Raw genomic sequence first — 25145 nt, 5'->3', positions numbered from 1 at the left:
AAGAGTAAATAAAAATGCCTTGAAATACAAAGGACAAGTAATCAGGAAGCCAGTGTAGTGAGCTGAAGTAGATCACACAAAGGGTTTCCCCTTACCCTGCAGTGGATGTAGTTTACAGAGTGGGTTGAATTCATAGATGTTCTTTCTTTAAGGGTGCAGGCAAATTGACATAAATGTCATTAGAGGAAAACATCACTTTCTAATAGGGTTGAAGATAATTTTCCTGCTTTTAATACAGACTTTCAGGTTGAATATGTCACTGGCATGGGCAACTAACAGGAAATTTGCAAAACCAAAATGATGGAATTAACCACGTGTTTTCATATTAAATATTGCCATGCTTTGTCCAAGAAGTTTGCGTTGATTGTGTTTTATGCAGGTAGATAGTTCTAGAGAAAATCTAAAATTAAATTTTAACCTTGTTTTAGCTAATGTCTAAGTAGTAGGGGCTTTTTTCTCTTATTACTTTGTCTTAATGGTATAAACATCTCAACAATAGTGCTTTACCAGGCAAGTGCTTTCATTATATTGAATGGAATTAATGAATAATCTATGCTTACGTATTTGCAATACTGGCATTTGAGACCCCAGACTTGCAAGCTGAGCTGTACAAGCAGGCTTATGTAAACTTTCTAAAGGCTTTAAAATGTGTATCTAATTATAGAAGGTTAAGTATACTGAATTTTTTTTCCCTCCCCTAAGGCCATGTGGTTATGATATTATTGAGATTCCATAATGCCTCCTGCTGTGACAGACAGCCTTGACATCTGGGCAGTGGATTCGCAGATTGGTGCTGATGGCTCAGTATCTGTGGACTTCCTGTTGCCTACTGGAATCTACATCAACCTGGATGTCCCTCGAGATGCCACCATATCTCATATTAAACAGGTAATACCAAATGGTCAATTAACTTAAAAGTTAACTTGTATTTGGAATGGGTGCTGTTTCTGATTTTTTATGTGCCTTTTGGCAAATCAAATAATGAATTTGAGTAGGCATAAAAAATAATGTATTGAAGGCGCATGCATAGCAGATTGATTAATAAAGATGTGTATGTGTCTGGAGGTTTGGAGTGTGTTTGGGCAGATGGCAAGGTTTGGAGAAATTACTTCTGGCTGATGGTTACACTTCAGCAGAGACTATTCTAATAGCTCTATATTAACAAAGTATTGCTTCATCTAAAGCTTTTTTTAACACATTGATGTAATACATTGTATGTTGATTTAACATTTCTCTGACCGGTGTGCAAACAGCAGACGCTGTGTCTAATTTGATTTTTAATATAGAAGTCACAGATCTTGCTCCTGCTTCTTTTGATTGACACCAAAGACGAATGCTTTAAAAACTATGTATGCCACTTCTTAAAGGTTGGGTACAAGTGCGTGGTTAGGGGATCACTTAAAAAGTGAGGGAACACTCAAATGGAAGGAAGGGGAGCATGTAAGGAAATTACAGATACTAAAGAATTATCTACTGACCTTTCATCAGATAGTGGCCATGTGAAGGCATTTAGACAAGTTACTGTGGAATTAGGTAGTGGGTGAATTACAATACCAAGTAATCTGCTCCCTAAGCATAATAAACTTCTAGAAGAAAATAAAGAAGCATGGTTTCTCATTCCATTGCATTGCCTGGTAAGCGAGTACATTGTTTTTCATTCCTATTCAGTTTGACAGTATTTACTTGTTTATAGAAATTATTTTCTTTGTGTCAGTAGTAGCTTCATATAATCTATTGTACTACTAATTTGAAATTTTCTAGACACTGAAGTATTTTTTTAATGCAGTGGACCACGTAGTATTTTACAAGAAATGGGAGTGCCACTAGAAATTGAAGTGATCCACAAAATAAGTCTCGTGCTATACTCACATACTTGAAATAGTTCTGACTGGAAAAATGTCACTGTTGTTTTTGTAAGAGGGTAACGTGGGCAGCTACAGATTAGTTGGTGGGTAAGATAATGGAAGTTGATAGTGATTTCAACTGATGAAGAATTTAAAAAAAAAAGTGTGTAAGTGACCACAATAAGGGACTTGAGCTGTCTAGTTTCCTTGATGGTTGTGACACAGTGAAACTTAAGGTGCTATAAAGAGATACTGTTGATATTTATCTGCTTTTCAAAGAAAAGGAATGTTGATCATAACTAGAGAGGTATTTCATGGAAATCTCTGTTTGAAAACAAAACAATCATGAAGACTACTGGTGTACTGGTTTAGTAGCTTTGCTCCACCACATTGCTGTGGCAAGCCCTAATTTGTGGACCCTTGGATGTATAAATAGAGGACTTGAGAGCAAATTAGCAAATGAGGAGTTTAACTTGTATGTGAAACTGTTGAGATTAAAATAAGAGAAAATAATTAAAATAGCCAATTATTTGAAGGCTGAAGATTTGCTCATTTCTGTAGACTTTATAATTCTGTCAGGCCAGTGCTTTGGGTGGTGGCAAATGGCTGCATGGAGTGGAAGTCAGTTTCAGGGACTTCATGGCTTTTAAAATTTTACAATCATTAAGCGATATAATAAGTACCAGTAGCTGGAAATTGAAGTTAGACAGCTCAGGAGGTGTGTGGGGGGGTGTGTGTGTGAGAAAAAGGTGCAGATTTTTAATCAATATAATTAGCTATTGGAGAAGAACACAGAGGCAATAATAGTTGAAATTGGAATTTTTGCTCTACACTAAAAGTAGTGGCTGGATTCAGCTCTCACTCAGCTAGGCAAAATATACTGGAATACATTTCTGGAAGGCAGAATTTATTGTACAAATTATGAAATATATGCGGGTGCATTCAGTTCGGCAAAAGAAGTCCAGTTCAGCTTCGATTGTTTGAGAAGAGGCTTTTGCCATTGCATTATTGATCCTGCAGTTCCCATTTCAAAATAAGTTTCAGAAATAAATCCATAAATGTAAACTGTTGAAATTAGGACAACAATGTTCTCACACATGAAGATTTGAATAGTATTTAGGTCGTGAGAGCTCTTTTTACTTCCAATTTTGATTTCTGCTAAGGATTCGAAATATTTTATGTATTTGATATATTGGTGTTACTTAAGGTATAATCTGCTTCTTAAGTGTTCACTTTGAGTAAAGCATTCTTTAGTGTTCTGTGGGTGACTTGCATGTCTTAGTGGCCTGCCCGCAATTTACAAATAAATTTACTTTAAGCTTCTCTAGATAACAGGGAATTTTTTATTCAGGAATTAGTTCCATAGTGGGAACCTACTGTCTATGTATTACAATAATTACTCAAAAAAGAAAGTTTTGAGGGAGAAGGATTTTGATAGGAAGCTATAGGAGTGGATGGAGGAGAGTGATAGTTTGCTGGTCAGTGTCGAGAACATCTGCCTCCAAAATCAGCAAGTGCTTTGTTACTGCAGTGACAGCCACAGGCTTGCAACTTTACTGCAAGTGGGACTATATTGGGTCAATCCCAGGATGAGCATCAGAATTGAGGGTTAATTCTGCCCTTCTCTCATCAACTCATAGTACTCGTCCCTCTGTGTTTCTTACACCAGGATATTTATGCAAACAAGTTGCTGCTGAAAAATAACCTCAAGATAGAGACGACAAACAAGAGAAACTAAATATGTAATGGTATGTAGGGATAAAAATGAAGCAAGTTAGCGAACATGTTACTCTTACGTTCTTTTGGGAACATAAATGGAAATTAATGTTCTCTTTAGTGCCATAAGATATGTCCATGCTTTCTTGTTTTGTTTATTTATTTATTTATTTTCTTTACAGCTCTTATGGAAGCAGGCGCATGCCTATCCACTCTTTCACCTCCTCCTGGAGATTGACTCTTACATGTTCTCATGTGTGAATCAGACTGCTGTACATGAAGAATTAGAGGATGAAACACGGAGACTTTGTGATGTTAGACCCTTTCTTCCTGTCCTTAAACTAGTGACAAGGAATTGTGATCCAGGAGAAAAGTTGGATTCCAAAATAGGTGTCCTTATAGGCAAAGGTAATTACATTTAAATTTTGTGAAAAATGAGGATAAACTTTGTTTTGTATGAGGGCCGTAATTGGGCAGGTAACAGTAGGAAAATTAAAAAAAAAAAAAAAAAAAAAAAAAAAAAAAAATTCCCTGACAGAATTTCCCTTCCTCAAACTAATACTTATATAGTTTAAAAGAATTTAAATACTCAAGATGAAACATTTGAAGGTTGTTGAAAGCTACCTTCTGTATTGTATTTTGGCACTGTGTTGTGTTGCTACGTCAATTGAGCAAATTTCATCTTACTAGATGAGGGAAAAATCTATAATATTATTACTAAGTGAAGGAAAGCATAATCCCTCAGAAGTCTTACCATAAATAGCCTAACAGCAAACTGGATACACAGGAGGAACTAGAAATTATTATGGTTTTGTTATACATGGTTTCTGAGTTGGTTAACAATACGATTCTTGTTTTTGCTCTCAATTGTGGCACTGATTTTCAGCAAACAATGAAAAGCTATTTTTAAAGGTTTCACGGTAACTTCTTCTTGATGTTATTTCAGAATTTTCAGCTTTTAAATCTACTCTGCTTGGTTATACAATCAAGATTGACAGGGTCAGTTGAGGTCATACCTCTTATTTTAAAACAATGAACCATTGTTAGCTCTTTTATAAAGACTGCAGGTTTTGTTTAGATTTCAGCAGTACACTGTCTGCCTATTTGTTAAAACTGACAATGGAAACAGTTAGACAGTTTAAGCATTCAGACATATTCTGACAGTTTCTGAGAGATTCACATTCTTTGATTGAATGTTTTTCTTATCATAGCTGTGTGAGATCCTTCCTTATGCAGCCCCTATTCTCTACCTTAGCAGTGGAAAAAATGTACTCCTGTCTAACCTGCTAAACTTAGTGTTTTGCTCTCAAAATGCGTTCAGTGCCTTGTGTAATTTGGACAATGCCCTTCAAAGTTCAGGAGAAAAGAAAAAAAGAAACACTTGCAGGCCCTATACTTCCTGAAGTACCAAAGGACCACAGCTGTGTGGACTCTCCACTGTGTATTCTCTCTTTATGTATTTTGTAAAAGGAATTTTATTGGTCTTGGATTGGTTGAAACTTTCCAAACTATTTTGAACTCAGGGTGGGATGGTGTCGTGGTTTAGCTTTTCCATTTGATAGTAATGAAGAGAGGCATTGGTTCTTGTTGCTTAAAGTGAACTCTCATGCCAGGTTGCATGGGAATTGTGCAAGTAAATTCAGAAAGTTCGCTGATGTACAGAACAGCATAGAACCCAACTCACTTTTGAGCACCCATTTTGGCTGAAGAAAAACAGTTACGTAACCTTAACTTAAAGGTAATAAAGGTTTGAGCAGGATGGTAAAAGAGGGCAGTATTTATGCAGGTATGTATCCTTTTGCTTGCTTGAATTCTTCCAGGTCTCCACGAGTTTGATGCCTTACAAGATCCCGAAGTGAATGACTTCCGAGCTAAAATGCGAAGAATCAGTGAGGAAAAGATTCAGTCGCTTGTGGGTCTCTCCTGGATGGACTGGTTAAAGCACACTTACCCACCAGAACAGGAACCTGTTATCCCAGAGAGCTTCCAAGATAAGCTCTATAGTGGAAATCTTGTAGTGGCTGTACATTTTGATAACTGCCAGGTAGGAAGGGTTCTTCATCACATTTCATGTACCGTTCTTGATCTGGATCTGAATTAGCAAGATTGATCAAGGATGTAAATGAAATAGAATACTGACATGTTGTTTGCTTTAAAATGCCACTTCTTTCATCAGGATCCTTTACTCTTGACAGAAAGTGAGAATGCAAACGTACAGTTGTGAACTGAGGTTCTAAAGTCAAATTACAGCTCTATTTCTAAAGTCAAAATGTACAACATATATTTTATATTATTTGATGTTCATTTAAATGTAAAACATAATTCAAAGTTGTCAGGACCTTTTTGGCCAACCGTTACTGTGTTGCTTCACTAGCATTCAATTTTGTGCTTAGGCGATGCTGGTGAATCAGAAGGCACCATGTTCAACACACTTCTCTTTTTGCGTGGTTCATTGTTGAACATCTTTGGGTTTGATCTGCTAATTAGGTTGAGCAAAACATTTTTTAAAAAAGAGGAATTAGTATTTCCTACACTAGACATGCATATGATCAAATAAAATACTAGCTGAGACTTGGAGTTACCTTTTCGCTTTAGCTAAAAAGTCTATAGCTTAGTTTTAAAATTAAAAACCCCTTCAGTTTCCACCTAAAATGTTTCAGCTTCTGTTTTTTGATGTTGAAGTTGCTATGATTCTACTTGGGTCCAGCATTCCCATGATAGATTTTTGCGCTGTATTCTTTTGGATAAAAGTTGAGGGATCAGCATTGGAAACCTTGGAAATCCTACAGGTGTGCAAATACATCAGGCTATATTTGGTGTCTATTTTGACCAAGGTGCTAGATACTGATTTTCTAATGATTCAGTTGATTTTATTTAGAAAACAATATTGTTTCTGATACTGCAATTTTTAACTTAAAAAATAAAAAAATCTAAAATGGTAAAATCATACCTGACTCTGGAAACACTAAATGCAGAAATGAATACTAAATTTGGTTACCAGTAACGCTAGTTGATGTTGGATGCATAGGTGTTTTTATGACAAAACCCTTTTCCAGTCCTCTTTGGCTTAGTAGAGAACTTGTAGTTGTCCAGGAGTGAGAATATCTGTGTGTTTGTCAGCTTTTGATTAAAATATTGTGTATATATATGCATATGATAACAGTACAAAAGCAGTGCAAAAGTTCATGCTGGTGCAGAATGTATTTGCCTGCCACTGCAATAGCTTAGGCTGCTGACATTTCAAATGTTTCAAATACTTCTGCTGCCAGTTCTGACCTTCGGAGCTATTAACAGTTCAAATCCGAGCTGCTTTTTAGAGCAGTAAACTCTGTTTCAGGCTTTACTATTTGCACTGAGTACTAGAATCGTCTCAGGAGAATTATAATAGGAAAGTATGGGGACCGTTGTGTTCTTTCAGTGGGAACACTGCAAGATTGAGAGAGAGGAATATTAAAATGCTTCTTGTCTAGAATGTGTGGGTGAGCTGTAAAAGCTACCTAATTGTCTCTGGAGCAAGAGAAAGAGACTGATCCCCATTTCTGTGACATACTTACAAATTGTAGGTCTTCACATGTAAGGCAGTCGTCACAGAGCACCAGCTTCCTGGGAAGAAAAAGTGTCATTACCTGTCTACCCACTACCAGTTAGGATAGGAGAAGAAAGCCTTCACAGTCCGAAAGGGGGAAGCTGTTGTGAACCGTGCAGAAACTGAGAAAATACATAATTAATTTTGCCTGTTTACCGAGTTACTGGCTTCTTACCAGTAAACTTTTTTTTTTAATATATATAAAGCACAAGTCAAAAGAATGTAAGCTAGGCAACGCTTCACATTTGTAAATAACTGCTTTTAAAATGCTTACATCTTCAGGAGTCTGTGTAAATTAAAAAAAATCAAAACAAAAAAACAACTCACTGAATCAACCTTTGCAAAGAAGTGTGTGCAGAACATAATGTGGTAGATTAAGGGAGATGAAAGATGTCACATAAGACCTCTTACATTAGGAACTTTAAATGAATTTAAACTTTTTTTTTTTAATTTAAGAAGAAAGTAAATTACCTTTACCTTTTTAGAATGCATCAAGATTAGAGATACTTTGGAAATACGTATATCGTCTCCCTCATTTACATTCTAAAATACAAGCTTCTAGATCAACAGCCTGATATAGCAGTCTTTAAATCACTGCTGAATCCAATTAGATAAATTTCTGTGTTCTTAGAAGTACTTCTGATACTGTATGAGTTTGGGAATTGGCCGTTTTGCAGCTTTTAGGATCACTGTTGCTCTGATTGCACTGAAGATGTAGACATTAACTGCAAGTATTAAAATAGACTGTTTTTAACAGTTAAGTATTTCTACCTATTTTCATTGTGTCTGCTACAATTTAAGCCTTGTCCATAAAAGTTTGACATTCGCTATTCCTGTTTGTGTTTTGTTAGGATGTATTTAGTTTTCAGGTGTCTCCTAACATGAATCCCATCAAGCTGAATGAGCTGGCAATCCGAAAACGTTTGACTATCCATGGAAAAGAAGATGAGGAAGTTGATCCTGCTGACTATGTGCTGCAAGTTAGTGGAAGGCTAGAATATGTTTTTGGTGATCACCCATTAATTCAGTTTCAGGTACGTAAAGCTCTTTGGAACTTACTATAACAGTTCTCTGGTGCCTTGTCCAAAATTTGTCCTCACTTCCTGTGCCGTTGGATGGTCAGCTATGCTGAACAGTAATACACTCCTTCTGCATATCTGCAGCCCTCTCCAATTGTAGTTGCATGAGCACTATTTCCTTTCTGTCTTTGTCATATATTAGTTGCTGCTTTGATTTGAAAGTTGCTGTAGCAATAGCCTGCTGGCTGATAACAACTGTTTTCCATGGGCTTTTAGTATATACGCAACTGTGTGATGAACAGAACTCTTCCTCAGCTGACTCTAGTTGAGTGTTGCACCATAAAGAAAATGTGCGAGCAGGAGATGATTGCTATAGAAGCTGCCATAAACCGAAAATCATCCAACCTTCCTCTTCCTCTGCCACCAAAAAAAACAAGAACAACAACTGTAAGTTGATATGGAGAATATCTAACACCCGAAAGGAACAGCGACTTGTGAAATATAAATCACAATGCCTGGGATTTGTGCTACTACTACTACTTTCCAGTGCAGGTCGCCTGGGCCTACTCAGAGCCTCCTGTTGCTTGTGAGAAGGTTTACATCAGAAATAGCAGACCTTGAGGCTTTTTTGGAAACTTCTTACCTTCCCTCACCTCATCCATCCTCTTTCTCCCCTGACTGTCTCCTTTCCATCGCTATCGATTCTACTTTTAATCACAACCCAGAAGAGCAGGTAATAATCCGTTACCAGCAACTGGAGAAGTTACTGCAGAGACCCTGGATTCTCCAGCTGCAACACAATGTGTAGGCGCCACTAGCTTGGGCAATAGTGGTCTGTGATCTCTTATATTAGCCCAGATACCTTGCATGGTGTTGCCACTCCAACTTTTGCCATGATGCTTCCTTTATTGCTAAACTTGTGGCCTTACAGACAGTTACAATTTTATATACTGTCATTCTAAGAAATGTGGACAGACTTTGCTCTATTACATGCTTTCGTATTCAGAATGAACAATAAATTTCAAGAGTTATTCTGAATTGTCAGCAAGTAGTATTCAGTGTATTTTCTCATGCCCACCTTACTCCCTAGCTGCGTGTTTTTTCTAACCTTTTTCCCCTTTAGGGCATTGTATGCTCTTGGAGTTATGATGACCAATTTATTTTTTACGATTTCACATTTGTGTTTTTAAAAATGCATCTTTTTTAGTTTGTATTTATACCTTTTGCCTAAAATGCTTAGCTTATAAAATAGGTCTCGATATGTTACATTGATTAGGAATGAACTTTTATCTTTGTTTCCCTTCTCAGAGTGTATGGGATATTTCCAACCCTTTCAAGATTATTCTGTTAAAGGGTAATAAACTAAATACAGAAGAAAATGCCAAAGTAAGTAATTATGCCTAGTATCAGAAGATGTTCTGTTCATAATTTTAATGATTTTCAATGTTTAGTGAACTCAAAATCATACAGATTTCAATTCAGCAAAAGCTTAAGCATTTTTAGTTACTCACAGTTATATTGGTAGTATTGGTTAAAATCTTGCTTTATTGCCTGAGGTTGGATATGTGCATTAGAACATTATCAGTAATCATGGACAGTATGACACAAATGTTCATATGGTACTTGATTTTTTTAAGATGGTATCTGTAGAGTATGGTATTGGTGTAAAATAAGCCTATTCAAGCTAAACTGTCATACACATCTGACAAACAGAAGTAGATTAAATAGTAAACATTTTTCAATAGAACATAAGGTATTTTTGTATTCCAGAATATATTCTATGTATGTCTAAGCATGGACTGCATGCTTTTATACAGTCTGTCTTTTATTTTCTAAACGTGCTGAACACACACAGAAAAAAAGCGCTGTAGCATCACTTCCTGTAAAAATGTACATGACTGGGCTACTGACTGTTCTACAGACCACAAGTTGTTAACACATGGGAATTTATTGCACAACTACTTTAGACCTTACAAGCCACTTGCCTGTGGGGTAGAGCAATATTCATTTTCTTTATTTTTTTTGGCAATCAATAAATTATATAGCCAGTCATGTAGATTAGGAAGAAATTCAATTAGCCATTGAAGTTTGCCTTTCTGATGCTTTATTTGGGGTACTCGGTGCATTTTTTTTGTTCCCAAAACTATTGTTACAACCTCCTTGTATATTAGCAGTACTACATTTTATTACATAGCTAAATGAGCCATAGTTACAATTTACTACCTGAGACACTGTGACTGTGAAAATGGATGTCTGCAAAACTAGACGTTTCCCTTTTCTCTGTCTAAACTGTTATTTAGCTAGTTGTAATATCTTCTGAACTCTATGTTCTGTAGACTCTTAAAGTTTAAAAAAAAAAAAAAGGGAAGGGGAAAGAGAAGGTGGAGTCCAGAAGCAACATAGCAGTCAAGTTTGGGTTTTTTTTTGTTTTATTTTTCCCTATACTTACAAAAAGTGAGTTTTGGTTAATTTCAGTATGCTTTCAGAGGAAAAAGAAAATTCATTGATGGTAAGCTTGAGGAGAGACAGGAAAAATTGACCGTTCTTTGGAATTGGTGCCTGTAGACACTATCTAAATACTAAATAGTATTTTGGATATTTTTTAGTCTTGAAAACCTTACAGTCCTGTTACCTCTATTTACCCAAGAACCTCTAGTTCCCTCTTGGGGAGGGAGGTACCCAAGAGGGTACCTCTAGTACCTCTAGTTACCCAAGAAAACAATGCATGTAGTAACCTTGCAAGCTTGTGCAGTTTCCCTGCATTGTCAGTCTACGCCATTATAGAATTGTCGCTATTGAGAACGTATTTGTTTCCTACTCCTGATTCTAAGGCTGTTTAATTCACTGCCATTGTTCTTTTAGTTTCATTGTGCTTTGGATCAAGCCAATATTCATGCATTTCTGCTGAAACCACCACCAATGTTCATAAATGCAGTGTTTGTGGTGGGAAACAAAACATTTGTCAAATGGATAGCACTCCACTACTGTGAGCTGGATTGAGTATTTTCACCTAGAGCACAAGTGACTTCATGCAGCTGTCTAACACCCAGTTTTCCAAATACATGACATTTGAAATTGCTTTTCTTTTTGTCTTGTTCTTTGGCTGCACCATCAGTACATACTGTTCCGTTAGTAAGAGGGGAGTGTCAGAATGAAAATTAAAAAATTAGGATCCAATCCCTTACATTAGTAGGATTGGAAATCGTGGAATTAGAACTAGCCAAAAGGCAAGCAAAATAGCAGTGTATTCCAACAATACAATGCTTTGTTACTATCAAATTTTACTTGATCACTTACACTTTTTATATTAATAAAGTAAAATAAAAGTCAGGGCAGTGTGGTGGCATATAAAATTATAATATCAGATGATAGCAAGTCAGAGAACAATATTCAAATATGCAAATGTGAATTTAAACCCCTGGTTTAAAAAAAAAAAACAAATAGGCAGATTTTAGAATCTTTACTGTTGCTGGTGTTAAAGCACATGCAGATAATACACTAGGCATAATCATGTTTCCATAAGATATCTTTAAATCAGCAAAGGGACTCTATTATAAATTCAGTTGAACGTAGAATGACTCCCCAAATGAATTAATAAAGCACCATCTGTTGAATTGTTTCAAGAAGGCTTGAGTTGTTTCAACCAATTTTATTCAGTTCTCTGACATCAGCCACAGTATTTCCTTTTTGAAGAATGTAAGGTTGCAATCTTTAATTACAGAGAAATTAAATAAACATCCCTGCATATGTAATCAACAAGAATTTTGGTTGTATATGTGTGTATATGCATACATTGTTACATACAGGTATGTACACACATGTGTAGTCTGTATACATTTAGATCTCCTGAAGTAAGATTACTTTCACGTGGTCTGTTTCATGGATGTCCATGTTCCTGTTCTTAGTGGTTCACAGTGGTGAAGCTTGCATGCCAAAAACAGGTAACAGCCGTTTTTATGAATATCGCTGGGACTCAAGTGAATATAGTTTTCTAAACTGAACTTTTTCTTTCAGTGATTGATTTCAGTGATTGGAAGTGAAATTGGGATTGTATCTATGTCAGTTTAATAATGGATGTTCCTATGACACCTGTATCAAGAAGGAGTGTAACCCATAACAGTGTGTTCTCCAAGACCTTATACCTAATACCAGTGCCTATACTTGACAGCAGTCTCTTGATCAGTGGTAGCAATTGTTTGAGAAGTCCAGAATGATCAGAATGGGTGTTACTTGGAGCCCATCTGTCGGTGCTACTAATGTCACCTGAAAGAAGTTGGCATACTTCTCTCTGTTGTTTGCTCAGGCAACAAAAATAAAGACCTCCTTGTAGTTCTTACTGAAACCGTCCAAGAGTATGGATGCTTGGAAACATGCAGTTTTCTGCATACATGTTATTAACAGAAATGCAGAAATGAGCCACATCTTAGCATTGACCTGTAACATGTTTAATTTCAGTGCCGGTAACTGCAGCTTCTTTCTCTTCTTGCCCTGCTCCTTTCCCGTTTCTTATTTTTTATCATCCAAGCTAGCTGGTTTTGTTGGTTTCTGGGTGCTAAAGATAAAACAGAATTCCTGGTAATTATGTACATTGTTATTATCACAAGTGATTTCTGATGTCAAGGACAGCAGTGTGTTCCCTCTGCATTTTTATATACCCTTGAAGTAAAAGATGAATTTTTTTTCTTAAGCTGAAAAAAAATGCAAATTTTCTCAGTTAGAAGGACAAATTGGTTGTAACTGGAGATTTGAATTTGTATTCAGAAGATTAGTCTTACCTTTTCCATTCTGTGCAGTTGTTTGTTTCCTATGATTTCTTTCCATGTTAGGTATATTAAGTTAGAAGCATTTGTATATCCATATATTGTATTTGTTACTGCAAATGAGGAGTTATTGTTATTAGTCATATGTGGTAATATGAGTAATTCAGTACTGGGGGGAAAAAAAAAAAGGTAGCCAACATTATTTAAACAAATATATTTTGATTTGGCCAGGAGCATGAATAGCAAAGTAAAAAGAATTTGTTCTCAAGGATTGTTTGAATAATTTTAGAACATCTAAATTAGTATTTCTTTTAAGATAGAAACATTGATGAAATGCATATATGTATATTTTGTATAATATTCTATGCAGAATTCTGTAGGTTCTGTGGCAAGCTTTAAATTCGTCATTTCTTTATTGCAGGTTCATGTTAGGGCTGGTCTTTTCCATGGTACAGAGCTCCTTTGTAAAACTATTGTAAGCACAGAAATATCTGGGAGAAGCGATCACGTTTGGAATGAAGTGCTAGAATTTGAAATAAATGTCTGTGATCTACCAAGAATGGCAAGGCTCTGCTTTGCAGTCTATGCTGTGATGGATAAGATGAAAACTAAAAAGTCAACTAAGGCAATGAATCCTTCCAAATACCAAACCATTAGGAAAGCAGGAAAAGTGGTAATTATTTAATTTGTTTTTCTTGAGTGTACCTCTGAATTATATTGAAATGAGTATTCAGAAATCTTTCATTGTCCTCACTTTAGTATTCAAGAATGCAAAAGGGAAAAAAAAATTAAAAAGAGCACATCTTTGGTATGAAAACACATTTCGTACTTCTCAGATGCTGAAAAAGGCATGAACATTTTGATTGTAAGCCAGTTTGTCTGTTTAAAGAATTGTATTTTTAAAGGTCAGTTTTATTCTGAACTCTGGATGAGTTGTGTTTGGGAAAAAGATGAAAAAATCGTCATCTAGGCTCACCTTCAGGGAAAGGCTCACATTAAGGAAATGTCTGTTTTTACACTGGCAGAGTGACACCTTTAAAATTAAGTCTTAACTGTTCTCAGTGGTACTGGAGTACATACTGAAAACTACACGTGTGTTCAGCTGCTTTTCTGAAAGATACCACCATTTAAAAAACCCCAGCCCTCTGAATTTTACTTATATTATAGTGCTTGACACATAGTAATGTTCACAGGCATTTTAGTTTCCATGTAATTATTCTTTCCTTTAACAGCATTATCCTGTAGCCTGGGTAAATACCATGGTATTTGATTATAAAGGACAGTTGAAGAATGGAGAACTGGTACTGCACAGCTGGTCATCGTTTCCTGGTAAACTTTAACTTTTAACATTTGGACTTTAAATACTTATAAGACTAAATACATGTAGTATCAAATAATAGAATATTTATTGGATGCATATCCAGTTCTCCTGTCCTAACCTCTTTCCTACTTGTATTTTTTTATCTGGAGTAAATATAATGTCTTGATCTCTTTCCTGCAAATATTGTGTGTCAGGAGGGAGGAAGGGTAAGGGTCTTGGAAATAGTGTTCTAAAAGTGTTATCTGTTACGGAAGGAAAATCGCATAAAAATACAGAGGCATGTTTATATCTACTGTTACCTGTTTTTAAGATGCAGTTTAGGTTTCATTTGGTTCCCTGTGCTATGCATCCTAAACTAAATAGATAAGCTATATTGTCTGTGACAATATTTACATCAGCAAAAAATGTGAATTAGAATTTTTTTTTTTTAAGTCTTCCTTCCCTGACATTCAGATTGATTAGTAAGAGTGTCTGAAATCTCCATGTCACTCTTCATTCCATCCTGAGAAACCCTGTGTGAACTGGGCTGTAGTGCTGAAAGAAATCTGGCTTAAAACTCTCTTCTTTTTTCATACTATTTGATACAGAGGCAGTGTGTATACTGGTTTACAGAAGCTGCAGATCTTGCTGGGATTTGGTTCAGTATAGGGATATCTCAGCTTCTCTTGTCTGTTATGTTTATTTTGGAAAGAGGAAATCAGTTTCTCATTGGGTGATAATCCAATGTCTGTGAATGTAGAAGGTATGGGTAGCTTATGCTGGGAATGCAGTGCATTGTAGTAAAAGTGCTGTGCAGCAAAACATGCTTCTGTCCACTGTATACAGTAAGCAATTTCTTACTGTATCTTTGCCTTTCAGATTTTTTAATTTTAATGCATGCCTGACCTATAATATTAATTGTTCTGTCTAATGTTTCAGATGAACTTGAAGAAATGTTGAATCCAATGGGAACCGTCCAGACTAACCCTTACACTGAAAATGCAACAGCTTTGCACATTAGATTTCAAGAATATTCAAAACAGCCTATTAATTACCCTCCCTTTGATAAGGTAAGGTATGACATAAAGAGCAGTCATGAATGCTTATGTGCAAACAGCCATTTCTTCTTTCCTTTCAGCACTGCCTTTTCCAGTGAATTCCACACTTCCTGCCTTTTAGTTAACGTACTGCAGTTTTTTTGCACTTGCACTGTGTGAGAGTGCCAGTGCTCTGACTTTCAGGGTCTTCAGATAGTATTTTGAAGATGTATACTTTTAAAAATCCTCTGTACATAGTCTCTTGAGAGTCAGAAGCATAATCAATTTCCAGTATCAACGATCTTAACAAAAAGCTAAACTTAACCTGCTGTTCTGGAAACCTTCAAACTGTGCTTGCCTGTGATCTCTGTAAAGGTCTGTTACTTCGTACAAATGTATGTTCCTCACTCTTTGGGACGCTCCTTTCCTCAATGAGCTGAAATCCTTTTAAGGATGAATAGAGTCTTAATACTGTATGAAAAGGGATTTCCTAAGGTCTGCTCTTGAACTAAATCCAGACAGCTAATGATGCATTGAAATAACAAGGTTTAACTCATACATATATTATTCTGAATTTTGGTTTTGGGAAGTTAATAATCACTTAGAGAAAATTGCCTTTTTTTTTTTTCTTCTTTTTTGAGGGGTTTGTGCCTTGGGGGACATGACCAAAAGATAGAAACCACCAAGCTTTATCAGCTTGATTGAAGAGGGATGTTGGTTTTCACGTTCATCAAAAAGAAATCAAATAACAAGATGGGGTTTTTTGTTTTGATCTTGTTTGGGGATTTTTTTTTTTCCCCTCCTTGTCAGTGCAGTACTCGTTCTTGTATTAAAACAGCATTAGAAATGCCTTAAAAGCTAAAACAGTACTGATTAGTTGCCGCCTTAATTGTGGTTAACCAGTTTACTCTTCATACTGGACATATTTTAGTCAGTTTTGTTATTAGTTTATTTGTAGTGCTTTAAGTTTTTTCCTCATTGCTCTATGTGTATTTAATTTCAAAAGAAAAAAGCGCTGCTTTTATGTGCATATTACTGACACATAATGTAAAAGTATGTTTCTTAAGTAATTGTGTATTTGTTCTAGCTCTACTGTTCCCTTTTATTCGTACCTGCGATACCAAGTTTTCAGTATGTTAAACTGGTGGGGTGAATACAGACAAAAGATTTTACTGAGTAAGTTACCTGATGTGTTGACATTAAGGTAGTGTCTGAGGGTCTTCACCACCCCTGATAACTTTCATTGCTGCTGGCTTTTTTATTCTGTGGCTTTGTCCCCTTCTTGAACTGTACCTGAGAAATCCTGTGTATCAGATAGAGGAAAATCCCAGAGCATCTTTATAAAGTGAGGAAACATTCACTGAAAGCATTCAAGTTGGAGGAAATGCTACAAAGTGTGTGCTGCTTCTTTTTTTTAGCAGTTCTGATTTTTTCCCAGTAACTTTTGCTACTTGCAATTCCCTAGAATTAAGAATCTGTTTTGCAGTATCACTGGGAAAATCTGAGCTCTAAACTCTTTGATAATTCATTCCATTTCTGTGTGCGTTCTGAAATTTCTCCCTCGGAAAAGAGAGTAAGATACCCAGTCTCTGAAGGAGTCTCTTTCTGAAAGATCTGTTGAATCAGGAGTAACATTGTAGCTGCCTGAATTCTATCAGCTGACAATCCATTTTTCAAAATGGTCTGGATGAGACTTGCTTGGTGCATGGCTGCTTCTAATTTTCCCAGTGGTGTTGCATGTTTCTGCCAAGAAAATGGAGAATTGGATGCCAGCTCTTTATTTTAAGAAACATAATGTGCAAAAATAGATGAATCTTTCCGATCACAGCATCAATCAACTTGCAGTGAACAGCTGTTTGGGGCTGAGTGAGCAAAAGTGCCTTGGCAGTTGATAAGAAAACTGTTGGTTTTTTTTTGCTGTATCAAGGAGCCATATATTGGGCTGATTAATGATGGGTGCTGCTGACACACTGAGGGGCTTGTAGTTCAGTTGAACAAAGCTGGACTTGCAGAAACTTTCCAAGTTTATTTGCAGAGTAAAAGCACAAGGAGGCAAGCATCAAGCATAGAATTAGGACACCGTGGTTTTGTTTATGCATGTTTTCACGCACAGTTATGTAAACAAGCTTTGTCGCCAAGTAGCAGATGTAATACATCATATTAATAAGCATTTCATACAGAGAAAGAAATAAAACAATTTAGTAAACCTTTTTAAGGATTTTAGCTGCTGGGTATTTAGGCTCTGATTATTGTAGACTTTTGTTGTTTACCATATTGCCTGAGCAGAGACCATACGAGTCTTCCTGAATCTGTCTGGGGTGGTGTTACATTCCTGGGTGATGGGACAGACAGACTTCTGAGGGGAAGGAGATGGTGCAATTTCCTAGACTTCTTTCTCTATTGGTACTTCATTTTATGAATCGTTCCTCAAAGCAGCAGCATCTGACAACTGTAGATATACCTACCTGCCCAGCTCAGCTGGTCTGATTAGCTTAGGCGGTCACCATTCTAACACATCTCTGTTGGTTGCAGTAGTGTGCAGAATACAGTTTGAAGAACTGTACTTACATCCATACTTAACTACCTATCGTGATTTGTTACATAAACTTCAAAAACCAAATAGAAAGTTCAAAAGGCCAAAAAAGACAAAAGGAACAAGAGTAACTCGGAGCTGATTTTCTGGGGAAGTGTTGCTTTGCTGTTAATAAAAGTAGCAATCCTTGTTCCCCAGGGTTGCTGTATTGTTAACTGATGCTGAGAGCTTGTTAGTGGAATATTCACTTTATCATTAAATGAGTTCTTGTTGGAAGCTTGTTGTTCATGACATTACACAAGGGAAGATCCTAGATTTAGAGAAGTAACGGGAAACGCTAATTGACATCATATGGGCAATCTGAGAGGGTGGTGAAAGGACTAAGTTTGTGGATTAATACTGAAATAGAGGGCTAGAAGTGTGGATCTGTGGGTAACAGGTATGACTTATGGAAGCAGTGCCCTCAAAAACGGCAGAAGCAGAGATGAGAAAGCAAAGGATAATTTAGAGTTGTGAGGAACTGCTTTGCTGTACTGAAAAACAAGGAGGAAATGCAAACAGCCCAGGAGTGGTGAAGAAGAAGAAAATGGAGGTAATCACAAGCACTGCTATTCCTGATCTCCATAGTCCTGCAGATTTGAAAAGGGACATAGCATAGAAATCCATGTTATAACACCACCACTACTGTTTTGTATATACAGTGGTATCTAAAAGAAAAATTTCCTTATCTCCTTAATTTCTGTAATATTTATTCTTTCAAAGCAGTCAGATTTGTTTTTAAAGCTAATGTATTTTAAAAACATCTTTTTGCAGATACTTGAAAAGGCAGCTGAGATTGCAAGAAGCAGCGACAATGCTGCAATGGCGGTAAGCATCTGCTGAAGACTATTTTAAAATCAATTTTCTGGGGTTTGTTTTTTTTTTTCTTATCTTCTACATCAATATAGAAATAAGTCAACTGCTCCAATAACGGCAGTTCTACTGGCTCTGTTTTCTTATGTAATTCATGTTGGATTTATACCTGAATTTTAAGGCAGTTCAACACTTTCTCCAATATATTTTGGACGACTTGGCTGTTTTTTTGTCAAAAAGCACAATTGCTTTAAATACTGTATGGATTTGGAACACAGCTAAAATTTATATTAGATCTGGATCTGGAAAACATTCCGAGGCTGCATAAAGTATTACTGGAAAATTGCTCAGTTTTATCAAGTGTGATTTGCTTGATTGTCAGATGTTTCCAAACAAGCTTTCTCAAAAACGTTCATTGATCTATAAGAAGATGTTTCTGAAATACAATGATTATATGCTCTTCTTGAGGAACTGGATAGTTCTAAATTGAGGACAAATTTTGAAAAGATTACCAAAATCTGAAGGTATTTTCTTTGTATTATATACAAAAATACAGAAGATTGTAATTTTAAGATAGTGAAAGCACAGTTGGATCAACAGTAGTAACAACTGCATTTTATATAAGAACAAAGCACTTCATTGAAAAATGAGTCAGTTACAATACCAAATGCCTAAAGTGCTCAGGAAAAGTGAAAACAAATAATTGGAAATCTTAAACTGCAGCATGCCAGCTTGACAGTATTGTGACTCTTAATTTGAAAGATTAACATTTTCAGATACAAGAATCGCCTTATTGCCAAGACTGTTTACTTATTTTGATACAGAAAAAGAGTATGTGCTTAGTTTTACTAAAGAAGCATTGCAATTCAGCTGGCTTTTAAAAGTCTATTCAATCCTAAAGAATTTATACTTGGGTAGTATTTTCACATGAAAAAATTTACTTAAAACATTTCACCACAACACAAGGCTCGGGCTTTTATCATTTCTAGAAGGAGCTAAACTTAAATCAGTACTAATGTTAATGTCTCAGAGATATAAAATGGAACCAAATGTCTGGAAAAGACAAGTCTGGATTAGAGGACAAAAAATATCTCTTTGTATGCTTAGCAAATGTACTTCCCGTTGGTTATTGTTGGAAAAGTATTTCTATAAATATTTTTAAACTATTTAAAAAAACTATATATTTAAAAAGTATACTTACCTATTAAATTTGCTCACTTGAAAAACAAAAGGAGAAAGTATATGCATCCTAAATGAAAGTTCTCCATGTCAGAGTTGGAAAATAGAAATATTGCCATCTAGTGTCATCAACTCTAAAGTTTAGTACTTTTTCAGAAACTTCTGTATACTGAATTTTGAATCTGTTAGTTACAGTTCTTACAGCTTAAGAAACGTGAAATCTGAAAGAAAGGCATAGTAGTCATTCCCCTGTTTCATGAGTTTTATCTGATGTTCTTCCTGGTGTAGTATTTCTAGTATTTGAGCTAAAATATAAGAATCCTACTGAATATATCAAAAACATTATACATTTCTCATTTTCTAGGGTCGAGGTGGTAAGAAGTTTTATGTTGTGCTAAAAGAAATAATGGAAAGAGATCCTTTATCTCAGCTCTGTGAAAATGAAATGGATCTTATTTGGACTTTGCGATATGACTGTCGTGAAAATTTTCCACAATCATTGCCAAAACTGCTGCTCTCTTTAAAATGGAACAAACTTGAAGATGTCGCTCAGGTAAGGGAAAAGACGATGGTGGGGAAAATTGCTGGAGTCAAATCATGAGTAAATAGGCTTGCTTTCCTGAGTGTAGACATTTTGAAATTATACTGTTGTATAAACCAAAGTTCATTGTATACCTTTTGTGCCTGGACACGTAAGCAAGAATTTATTGTCTTAAAAAAATAAAACCCAAAATACATTTCAGAGGTCCTCTGAATGATGAGAAAGTCACATCAACTAGTTATGCAGGTTAATTTTAAAATCTTGTGCTCAACTTTGATCTTAAATGCGAGGAATTCTACAGAATCACAGAATCGTTTAGGTTGGAGGGGACCTCTTGAGGTCCCTTCTAGTCCAACCCCTGTGCTCAAGCACAGTCAGCTAGAGCAGGACTGTGTCCAGCTGAGTTTTGAGTATCTCCACGGATGGAGACTCCACAATCTCTTTTGGGCAACATGTTCCAGTGTTTGACCACTCTCACAGTAAGAACTTCTTTTATAAGGTTATTTAAAAAAAAAATAATGGTAGTAGTTTAAGTTTGTTAGTCAAGATCTGAAATAAAGCTTCTTAAAAGAAGTGGTTAAACTGCTCAAAGAATAGAAAAATCTGCATCTCAGACTGGGTAATTAAACCTCATTGAGGCAGGCAGATGATTTTTCAGAGAGATGTGATACCCACTACTGGTACAAAAAACTTCATTCTCATCATGTTGACTGTTTGACCAAAAAGGGTCTCTTTAAAGAGATTAGATAAAGTCTCTCTAACTGTAAGTAATTAAGGACTTGGAAGACTGGTGCTGTGATACAAGATGACATTTTCAGTAAAATGGTATCATTTGTTTGCTGTATAGATGTGCAAGGGCCTTTTTCTGTATTTACCCAAACAGAATCCAACTCTTGTGATGCTTTTTGGGAATAGGTGGAACCTTGATATAGGAAAAATTGTATCAGTTTATAGTGAGACCATTCCAGCTTGATAGACTGAGTTAAAAGTAGTAAAATAACAGATCCCTGGATTTGTATTGAAACTTTTTAGTCCGATTGTGTACAGAGCAGGTTGGGCAAAACTATAAAAGTCTGGCCAGTGTTAACAAGCACTGTACTCACTCTAAGGGGTTGAACTCAGATGTTGTTTTGCTTGTCTGCTTATCCTGACAGAATTGCACATTTAAGTGATGCTCAACTTATTGCAGACTGTTACAGTGAGATAATACTGCTGTGTTTCCACAGGTCTAATTTTTTTAATTTTAAACTATTTTTTTAAATTATTTTTTTAAAACTTTGAGCTAAAAAGAATTTGCTGTGAGGGGTTATGATTGACAGTATAAATTTCTATTCTAGCTTGGTATTCTGACCTTCGCCTGTTACAAGCTAGGTGTTCTTGGAAGAAAAGGAAACTGTGAAAACTCAACTTCCATCTATTCATCGTGTGTTTTGTGTAATTATCCAGTCAGTCAGAATCGTAGTTTGTCTTCAGCATAGAGTTTATTTTCTATTACATCCTTCCTACCAGCTGGATGTATATGTTCTGTGAACTTATAAAAATAAATGGAATTTCATCCTAACTCATCGTCTGTGCCACGAACACTACATTAAGAAAATATAGCACCCACTTATTCCTTGCTCACTTGCGTTCTTTCACATGCCAGAATCCTTTGTTCCTTAGTAATTCCATTACATGCTTCTGAATTTATTGATCATTATTAAAAATTACCTGGAAATACAAACTGTAGAGATAGAAGTAGGTGTTTGTTTACTCATTAAAATTTATGAAGAAAAAGGCATTCTGACTGCTTCTTAGGGGCTCTGAAATATGGCCTTTGGTAGCAGTTTTGAAAAGTTATTTGGAGTCTGGATATCAGCTGACAACTCAAAGTCCTTTGAATTCGGGAATATTAAAAAATATGTATAAAGCATTTTATTTAAACAGATGGCTGAAAAGATGTAGTCATCCTGCTTGTTACGGTGTACTTTCTGAAAGGAGTGTAGTATTTATGTTTGCTTATGTATAGACAATAGTGTGGTTAATATTTTAATATTGGTTTTGGCAGCAAGAATAGTCTTATCTGAAAAATGAGATCTTACCCTTAAACATGCCAAATATTTCTGTAATACAGAGACATGTAGGTATTCCCGATGACTTACCTTTTCAGGTGATGCAATTCAGCCCATGAATTTTGTGAATTCCAAAATTGGCAGGACTCATTATTTATCTCTCATTAAAATGAAATGAAATATATATACTACTAGCTGTGCGTTGCAGTATTTGTGCTGCTACAGCATGCATGCCATGGTACTCAAAGGTGGGGTTTTTTTTAATATCTATTGTTAGCTGAAAATATTTCAGTAAAAGTCTTGACACTTGAAGGCAAAAAGTTTTAAAAAAACCAAACACACATGAAACAAAAAGACCAAAACCAAACAAAAAACCCCAAAACACCCAAACACCAGCTGTTTATAAGAAAAATGAACTAAATAACTGTATTCCTGTTTCTGTTATGCAGCTTGAAAGAAGTAAGGGGTTTTCTTAGAAATGGAGTCGTATATTTGATTGTTGACCATCTTTAATCTATTAGTTCAGTGGCCCATAAAGTTATGTATAATGGATTAAATCAGCTTTCTTGTGTTATTTACTATACAGATTTCATCCAAGCTCTCATTGTATTTCAATATTTTAGTAGAATAGTTGCACTGAAGGAATTCTGAAGGTGTTTGTGCTTACTGTTGCCATAACCTCCTCGCTCAGCAGAGTAGTACGGTGGCAGAACTTCTTAACAGAATTCGCACGCAATATTTATTTTCAAAGCAGAATTTAACCATTAAAAAAAAAAAGGCCACTCACTTTCAGTGAAATGACACTAGCATTAATGAGAATTAGAGAAGGACAGGTGCTTTTTTAAATATTTGAAATAACTGGAATAAAAATACTGGCCTGTGCTTAATTGTATCGTCTCTTTTAGTAAACTTGTTAGGAAAGAAATTGTGGTTATTTCTTTATAGAAAAAATACTGATACACCAAGGCCATATTAGAGTTTTCCCTAAACCTTTAGGTGGTTGTTGAGAACTGAAGTTCCTCGTTTTCTCATAGTTTTTCAGGAGTTGCAAACTGTGAGAGAGAAGTATGCAGTATTTCATGTGTGCAGCATTTTAATGTTTGTTATTGCAGAGAACGTTTAAGAACTTGAAACGCGTATTTTGAAGTGTAAAATTTCTTTACAAATGAGGCGTATGTGAAAGTTCTTCCGAGTTAGCTCTCTGTTGCCAAAGCAGATGAGGGCATTTCAGGGTGCAAGTTTCTTTTGTCCAAATGCAACAAGTATTTCCGATACCCTTTCACCTGCACTTTTGAGAAGTGTGCAATGCACCTGGGATGTGGAGCTAGTTGGACTGCACTTCTCTCTTAATAAAAGTTCCAAGGCAGAATGTGGACAGAGCAGTAGGTATTTGGGGAATTTTCTTGGCTGTTTCATAGGTCACCAAGATCTTGCTTCCTTTAAGTTCATATCACTTAACATTTTCTCATGTTAATAACCTCTGAAATAATTTTATCAGTCAAAGTGAGGTGGTCTGTATCTTCAAATAAACTTCACAGTTAATGTACATGCTCTAGACCACGACTTTCAAAAGTCGTTGCCTGATATATGAGGCATGTAAGGCCACTTTGACTCAGTCTTTTCAGACTGTATTTCAGGTTCTCCATTCAATTTGATCATTCATTATTAATGAAATGTTTCTATATTTTTGTTGGTTCTGCACCTGATTTAAAGTAGGTTGTCTAGAAGTTCTGATACATTTGTTTTGAAGTTTCTTACTGTGTGTCTGACAAGCATAGCTGCTGCTGGCATTTTCAACATCTGTTTTATGTATTAAGTATCTGCTCAGTATTAGTATTTCTTTCAGAATTTCAGTGCCAGTGTTCATGATATGTAAGTGTTGATGGCTGTAGTCCTTGACGTAAGGACTGGTGGTGTTGACCCTTAGTGGGCTATGGGTAGAGTAGATTTTTGCGTGTGTATTTCTGTGTGATTATGACATCTATATTTAAAAGCATCTTTAATTTCACTCTATATCATGATGAATCTTGCATGTGTTCGTACCAGGATTTGCCCATGAAAATAGTTTAATTTACTCTTTCCTCCACTTCTGGAATTGTAGCATGGCCACTGGCTTTGCGCTGTGATTGATCTGCGCCCACTTCTTGCCTTCTGAATTTCACGAAACTGCACAGATGAGCCAGTTCAGAATGTGGTCTTCTAGGTGTTTAAACACCACATAATTTTCTTCAGTTGGTTGTTGGTGGTTTGTGGATTTTTTTTGGTTGTTTTGTTCTGATTTTTTGGCGCATTGTTTTTTTTTTTTTTAAACATGTAACCTGAATCATACTTTTTGCAATTTAAGCTTGTTACTGTTCACAGTGCATGTGGGCAAAGGCTCTATCAGTTGAGGTGGATAAATATTTTTGGTAAAGATCTCACTCAACAAAAAACTTCTTTAATATTTTTTTTAATGGAAAACTTTTACCATTGCTAAAAAGTTTATATATTTATGAGGACTTTTACAAAACATTATTTAAATTCTGTTGAAACTTCGCTTCTAAAACATATATATCTGGGGTTACCTAATTCTTGTTTACTGTGCATTCATTGTGTGAAGAAACAGATTTTTCAGACTAAGTGTAAATGAGACCTGGTGCCAAAAAAATTAATCTGGATCATTTTAAAGGTTAAGAAACTTAACCAGAAGTGAGCCCCATTTCCCCAGAATTATTTCTCCCCCCCCTC

At 35.8% G+C, this 25145-nt stretch overlaps 1 protein-coding gene across 1 annotated transcript in view; it reads left to right on the top strand.

Annotated features, from left to right (window-relative positions):
• Positions 1 to 702: 702 nt before the first annotated feature.
• Positions 703 to 25145, top strand: part of PIK3CB (phosphatidylinositol-4,5-bisphosphate 3-kinase, catalytic subunit beta) — a 45634-nt gene continuing 21191 nt past the window's right edge. Inside the window, exons 1-11 of the mRNA XM_010291676.1 lie at positions 703 to 888; positions 3743 to 3968; positions 5381 to 5604; positions 7998 to 8180; positions 8442 to 8612; positions 9474 to 9551; positions 13347 to 13598; positions 14158 to 14254; positions 15165 to 15295; positions 18609 to 18662; positions 20191 to 20379. Of these exons, the coding sequence (XP_010289978.1) occupies positions 736 to 888; positions 3743 to 3968; positions 5381 to 5604; positions 7998 to 8180; positions 8442 to 8612; positions 9474 to 9551; positions 13347 to 13598; positions 14158 to 14254; positions 15165 to 15295; positions 18609 to 18662; positions 20191 to 20379 (1758 nt within the window). The 5' untranslated portion in view covers positions 703 to 735. The remainder of the gene's footprint in view (positions 889 to 3742; positions 3969 to 5380; positions 5605 to 7997; positions 8181 to 8441; positions 8613 to 9473; positions 9552 to 13346; positions 13599 to 14157; positions 14255 to 15164; positions 15296 to 18608; positions 18663 to 20190; positions 20380 to 25145) is intronic.

Source organism: Phaethon lepturus, unplaced genomic scaffold (assembly GCF_000687285.1).
Source record: "Phaethon lepturus isolate BGI_N335 unplaced genomic scaffold, ASM68728v1 scaffold8017, whole genome shotgun sequence".
NCBI lineage: Eukaryota > Metazoa > Chordata > Aves > Phaethontiformes > Phaethontidae > Phaethon > Phaethon lepturus.
This window is presented reverse-complemented; position numbering and strand designations above follow the sequence as displayed.